The 7,023-nt window shown below is 40.4% G+C and overlaps 1 protein-coding gene across 1 annotated transcript; it reads right to left on the bottom strand.

Moving 5' to 3' along the window:
• Nucleotides 1-3,660: 3,660 nt before the first annotated feature.
• LOC146986944 (protein FAM72A) lies at nucleotides 3,661-6,275 on the bottom strand. The gene is made up of 4 exons (XM_085775830.1): nucleotides 5,654-6,275; nucleotides 5,289-5,366; nucleotides 4,711-4,835; nucleotides 3,661-4,611 (listed from the first exon to the last, which is right to left on the bottom strand). Exons 1-4 carry the CDS (start codon nucleotides 5,803-5,805, stop codon nucleotides 4,517-4,519), a joined length of 450 nt encoding a protein of 149 aa, XP_085631956.1. The 5' UTR covers nucleotides 5,806-6,275; the 3' UTR covers nucleotides 3,661-4,516.
• Between the last annotated feature and the right edge of the window lie 748 nt (nucleotides 6,276-7,023).

Raw genomic sequence — 7,023 nt, 5'->3', positions numbered from 1 at the left:
AAAGGACTTTTATTGTGAAGATCTTGAGATCAACACTTAAAGGGGAACTTTTCCTCTGTTTTGTCAACCCTCATCCTGGCCATGTGCATTTTTTTTTTTACAACAGAGCCCGCAAGAAATCAATCATTAGAGTGGTACATAACATTATATATCATATATGATGTTAACAAAGTGTATATTTGTGTAGTTTTATCTGTCATAAACAAGAGATAACGGGTTATGGGGCGCGCTTGTGTTGCGGTGCCACCGAGACGGGATCTGGGACAACCGGTCGGAGGCTCTGATCTTACTACATTGAAAGCAGAGAGCCTCCATTCTACCTGGAACTAGTTACAAGTCATTTATTAAACCATCACAAAGCTGTTTAATTAAGGTTAAAAATGTTACAAATCCTGCATAGTTCCTCTTTAAAGCTGAGTCTCGGCTTTATTTAATGAGCCAGCAGTCATCAAGGCAACAAGGCATTTATCCTTCACTTGTCTATTGTGAAGGCAGCCATGCACATATCCACTTATTCAGCAAAACACGCACACACACACACACACACGCTCCTGTTAATAACTGACCCGAGGGAACACTGACACATATATCAGAAGTATAATTCCCCATTAAAGGAATAACTCATGTTGGAGAAAAGTGGAGACGTCTAATCCAAACTGTGGTTAATTAACTTCTCCGTGACCGTGACCTTCAGACTTCTCTGTGGAGAAATCCGTATATTGCACAGGAAAGAACAATCTGATTGTGAAATGATGCAAGATAAAAAACAAACAGACACACACATGGAGCCGTTGTTGTGCTGGCATGATTTGTAATTTGCTGTGTTAATAAAGAAACACACACACACACACACACTGAGCCAGCCACAGCTTTTTTGTTTCTGATTTTTCTTCCTAAATTGCCCCGGTGTACATGTCCCAACAGCGGCGGAGAATTCCTGAGGAGGTGTGTGTGAAACAAACGACTAAACTTCACTAAGATCTTTCCAAAAAAGGACTTTTCCGTTCCTCGCTGTGTGATCAGCGACCAACACAGACCCAGTTCTGAGCAGAACACAATCCACAGGGCCGCACGTCAGGTAATGATTCAGAAATTACATGTTTTTTTTGTGCATTTAAAATCAAAGAGCTTTTTGGAAATGTGCATAGGTTGAATTATGTTGTCATTTTTCAGCACATACAGTATAAACAATATATGAATTTTCAGTACATGCTGCACTTGATATGAAAGTACTCTCTGCCAAAACAAGATGACGGCGTAATGTGCATGAATGAATAAATGAAACTGGCTTACAGGTGCAACCGTTTAATTTCTTTGCATCTTATTTACTTTATGCTGCATCATGCATTGTACTTTTCTGGTTTAAGTAATTCACGATACCTGTTGCATGTCTGTGCATCCTCAAGAAGACACAGTTTCTGTTGCTTTGCTGCAGTACGTCCTCTCCTACCAGTGATTAGACTCTGTCTTTCTTCATCTGACACACCTCTTAATGATAGAAGGTGATGTGTGTTGTCCAAATTGTGAATCTCTCTGAGAATAACGTGTGAGTTTCCACTATAGATAAAAGTGTCTTGACTGTTAAATTCATCATAAATTGCTGCAGTTGTTTCAGGATTGTGAATGAGGGTGACCTCAGGTTAATCTGTTGATGGGATGTAGACACCACCTACATGACCGCAATGTTTACATTTCTGTCTAATTCATGTAACAGGATCCTGTGTGTAAAACAGCGTGATTGAGTATAATCAAAACCAGACACAAAGGACATTTACATGAACAAATTCCATTATGTTCTTCAGTGTAAATTAAAATATATAGGTTGTGTGATGTTAGTTTCATCCAATAATCACCGGAGCTGCTGTGCAAGTATTTTGGAAAAAAAAAAAGTTTATTAATTTAACAAGCATACAAAACAACAAATCATTTTTTTCAAACTACCAATGCAGTTTCAGTGCAATTCCAAAATATACATTTTCAGCAGGGCATGTTAATCAAAGTTATTCACGTCAGAAACAGCCATTTAAATAATTCTTTCTTTTTGATTATCATTTGACAATTGTCCTAGCCAGAGGAAGCTCGCAAGTGATACCCTCATGAGGTAAAACCGTACACATCCAACCTTTTAAAACATACAAAACAAAAAGCACTACGTCACAAATGAAATATTATTAAATACATGAACAAAAACATAGAAGTATTATAGCACAATACAAAACCAACGCATTTGTAAACAAAGTCTGTAAACAGAAAGGAAGTATGTGGTTGTATATATTTGGTTTGTGGATTTAATAAATACCTAGCTGATGCACTGTTTTCTATCAGTTTACCACATAAGACAGTATTTGGTGTGCACGTGCAGCAGACCGTCAGTTATAACTCTGAAAAGGTTGAAGGACGTGAAGTTCAGGACAAGGTTTTTCTCCTCTGTGTGTGTGTGTGTATGTGTGTGTTTTCCCACATCTACAGGCAATAGCATAGATAGATAAACACAGAGGCCAATCGTTGATTTTAAAAAAAGAAAGAAAAAAAGACACAAACTTCTTTTATCCTTCTCCCTCAGGTGAGAAGAAGTGACATTCTAGGTTTGCTTCTTCAAACAGGCGGATCTCATTCACTCACAGAGAGACTGTTGCTTTAAGACAGGATCATCGTATTCGCAGCGCACAGCAGTGAGACAATAACAAGAGCCTGACGATGGCACCGCCAAAAAAGGACTTGATATGAGTCGAGTCCCTTTCTGACTGGAGGATGCTGAAGCTTGTGTCTGGCACAACAGGCTGATGACGTGAAAAGGCCCGGTCACTTAGCGATGACCAAACGAACATCATCCAACAGCATCGTCTCCGAGTCTAACACAGCTTTAACAAAAGCTTCTTTTGTCAGCGGTGGCAGCATCAGTAAGGCCAGAGGTTCACCGAGTGGCCCCACAGCTGCACTGACAAATGACTTCACGTGTGTTAATACTATTTTACAAACTGGCCGAGAAATGTCTTAATAATTATGGTTTTAGTCCGTGGGCTCGATCTCGATATGTTCCATGATTCTTTGGAGTCGACTTTTTTTTTTCTCTTCTCTTCAGGTGCTACAATTACGCTGCTACATAAAACTGAACAGTGGTGTAACATGGACACTGAAATCCATTTGGAGCCGTTTGCATCATTTCCGCTTCATTAATCCACATTGCAAAGCTGTGGAGTGCCACGAAACTACAACACCTTCGTTAATTTCCACTCCAGCTTTCCTACCTCATTGGTTGAGATTTATTTTTTCTATATTTGAACTCTTCACAAAAAGTCTGACTTTGAATTTGGCTGCTCCTGGCCTTCGTGGAAGCACGCACGATGCATAAGTTAGCATGTTAGTATCGCACACTGCTACAGTCAGATTCATCTGGGCGTAAAACACATACTGCTGCTGTCAGGTGTGTAATAAACACTATATTATTAGCCTATCAAAACATTTCAGTTATACTTTGTCAGATTGTAATGCAACCTAAATCAAATACGGTATGCCCTTTAAAAGCAAGGAACCCATAGATAGATATTTATATATATATATATAATTCAATTATTGTGCTATTTCTCTGATAAATAGGATTCAAAAAGCACTCAAACGTTCAGTCAGCACCCAGCCACACAGAGAGAATACAAGCCTTTAAGACATAACTGTTAATGGGAGGTTTTTCTTTGCTTATTACAGCATATTCAATGTACAGATTACTGTAGAACTGCCATTAAAAAGAAGGTAAGCAAAACTGTGGTCGTCTCGTCAGAAGAATCAGACTTAACATAAACGGCACGGAAAGAGAAAAAAAGCACAGCATTCACTTGTAAGTTCCATCGACTTATCACAGCAACACTCCCCCAGCTTCTCATGAGGCCGAACAAAAGAAAAAGAAAAAGAAAAACATGAGCTCGGTGGAGACTCTAATGAAAAAAGTAGAGCGCACTAGATTCAGGAGTCTAGCTGTCTGTTATTTTCAGTCTACTTCAGCCATTTGTTTTTGTTTTTTCTTCTTTTAAATAGCCTACGCAAATATACAAAAAGAGAGGAAAAGAAGAGAGAAAAGAAATGAGTGACAGTGTGTGTGTCTGTGCTTTAAACAGTGAAAAGTGATGAGAACATGAGACGCGGTCACAGGTTAAAGGGTAAATCAGCACTGAATTACAGAGGGACAAACACGTCTCACCTCCAACTTCAAAACTGTGGAGCGTGATGTGTTTATGCCAACGTCTTAATGAGTGATGTCAAGACAGGTTTCCTCCATCAACAGATAAAACACCTGTCGTGACATCACTGATCTGGGGGTGTGGAGAAGAAGTGCACCGTGGTTTTTATATTTTAACTTAAAGCAGCACTTTTCAACCCTTTGTGATTCAGTTGGATTACCCTTTAAAGTTGTCTCTTTTCTCTCTCTCTCATCTCAGGATGGTTTGTACACTCTTGTAGCTCCGCCTCTCCATTTTTTTTTTTTTTAAACCTTCTCCGTCTCCCCCATTGTCCGCTTCCCTCTCTACCTAATGCACTCCTCCTCTGATGGGGTTTCCGATTCTTCGTTGTCACTGTCATCGAGCTCGGGCAGGTCCCCCCACAGGAGCAGATTCAGACCTGCAGACACACAAGTGGATGGCGAAAAAGTCTTAAAAACAAACAATTCACAGACTGAATGAAACTCTTGTGTTGTATCAAATGGGAGCTGATACTGACCTGTTGCATCCAGTCTGTTGAGAGTAGACACAGCGTCGCTATTGAACATCCAGAAGTGGCCGTTGTTACAGGAGAGCAGGCAGGGTTTACACGGGGCCACAACATGATAGCCCACAACGTTACCGCTGAGGGGGGAGGGAGGGAGAGAGGGAGGGAGAGGGGGGAGAGAATAAAGAAGGAACATGTGTCAGCACTTTACAGGGGTCACTTGTGAAAAGTGCTAACTCCACTAGTGGGCGTCTATTATCTACCATATTTGTTTTTGCCCTGTACACAACAACAAAGGCCCGGGGACACAAAAGAGGCACAAGAGAGCTTCACTGTAAAACCAAGCTTTACATTTAAATCAAAAACAAATGCCAAATATATCATCTACAACAAAACAAAAAGGCACAAACTATTCACTTTTCTTAATGGAAATATTATTACTTGCAGCTCCACAGGTGAAACTAGTATCTCTATAGGTGTGATCCCCTTGTTTGTTGTGATAACTATTGGCTTTTAATTGGCACGTCACATGAGCAGATGGTCTTTGTAAAGCAAAACCCTGCAGGCTATAGAAAAAGCCTTTTACGTACCACTTGAGACATGCAATGTCTCTCAGTTTGCATTTGCAGCTTTCAGTAGAGTAGCAGCTGGCCACAAAGTCAACAGTTCTTGGAGGGGGTGGGGAGGAGGACGAGGAGGAGGAGGAGGAGGGGAGGAGGTGTGCGTGTAGAGAGAAACAAAACATGTCCATGAAAGATTAATTAAAAACCCACACTGATTTCACATTTGACATCATATAACAATAAAAATATGTTGATTATAAGCATAAAGCTCTGCCTCTCCTATCAGTGCTGTTCTGTCCATGTATCAGTTAGCTACAGCTTTGACAAGTACATGTCGCCCTGACAGCAGCAGCAGCAGACGTAAACAAAGGCTAGCTGGATTAGCACCTTACCTGTTAGGAGGTATGTCAGTCGAAAACAGCTCCACCTCGGTGTCTGCAAGCAGCACCGCTTTCATTCCTCTCGTGCAGAGCAGGCTGTCACAGAAGATGCAGTTCACCTGTGTCACACACTTGTTTTTGAAATTGGCGTTGGATGTAGACATTGTTGTTGTCCTGCTAAAAATGGACGAACTCTCTCGCTCTTTCTTTCTTTCTGTATGTCCTCCTCCCACCTCCTCCTCCTCCTCTGACAGCAAGTGCAGCGACAAAAAAACAAAAAAAACAAAACAAAAGAAAACACAAAAAAACGAGCACTGATATTACTCACTATCAGCTCGATTTGAGATGAAAATAATCGATTATAAGGTTAACTTCGCAGGCGTTGACGATGGCTCTAACGTCCTTGTGCAGACGTTAGCAGCTAACTGTTAGCTTGTTGAACAAACGCACGGAGGGGAAAAAAAGAAACAACGCAACAAAGTTAAAACGTTTCGATGTATAAATCGATAGATAAACGATATCGGCGAATAACTAGCCTGTTTTTACACGGCTGGCTCAGCATCCATCCATTCAGATGCAGCTAACAACAACTAACTGAATAGCTGTCAGCTTTGTTTACAACTTCCTGGTATTTAAGGACACTTCCTGAAACTATCTTTAAAAGACCCAGGACTTGGCTTTGATTGGTTACTCGCCATAGTAACTGTCGCCATTGGCTACCGTCATTCCAAATTCTGAAGCGGATTGGTTGCCAAAAAGATACGCCCACTTGTAACGGTCCTGAAAGCCGATTGGTCGTCAGAGTGCCATTCAAATTCCGTTCCACCAATCGTGTTGTGGGAAGTAGAGCGCTTGTCCAATAAAATTAGGCGGGGCTGTGGTTTTTGTCGGTGTAAAAAAAAAAGAATAAAGAAAAGGAAATAAAAGTTGATGCTTTGACGTTCAAGAAGAGGGAAACTTTCTTGAAATATTTGTAAATGTTTTAAGGTATAAATTCTTATCGCCCAACACAAAGCGTTTAAACCGTAACCACACAGTAGCGTATAGAGTGAGTATAGAGAATATAATAATGAGTAGTTATGGACTTGTTTGCTATCAAGCTAAAGCTAATGTTTGGATTTTTTGCTAAATTAGAGCTAATCCTTGTTACACATGGTGGTAATTTTAGTCGGTTAGTTAGCTTCCTGTAAGAAAGCTGTGATATGTAACCACAGGAAACATATCAATGATGCTATTTTTGTTTTTGAAAACCCTGATGTAATGATGAATCTGCAGCAAATGTGATTTATACCCTTTTCCACTGTGCAATGTGTGTGTGCATGTACAGTGGCATGCAACAGTTTGGGTAAGTGGAAGATGAAATTATCTCCAGAAGGCATAAA

This window comes from Trachurus japonicus, chromosome 5 (assembly GCF_045865225.1).
Source record: "Trachurus japonicus isolate A0001 chromosome 5, Traja_1.0".
Taxonomy (NCBI): domain Eukaryota; kingdom Metazoa; phylum Chordata; class Actinopteri; order Carangiformes; family Carangidae; genus Trachurus; species Trachurus japonicus.
This window is presented reverse-complemented; position numbering and strand designations above follow the sequence as displayed.

Excerpts from the sequence above, each read along its gene's own strand:
- LOC146986944 (XM_085775830.1), bottom strand. The coding sequence starts at position 5,805 with ATGTCTACATCCAACGCCAATTTCAAAAACAAGTGTGTGACACAGGTG. Across the intron at positions 5,367-5,653 it reads ACTGACATACCTCCTAACAG|AACTGTTGACTTTGTGGCCA; the intron begins GTAAGGTGCTAA and ends ACCCCCTCCAAG. Across the intron at positions 4,612-4,710 it reads CAACAGACTGGATGCAACAG|GTCTGAATCTGCTCCTGTGG; the intron begins GTCAGTATCAGC and ends GTGTGTCTGCAG.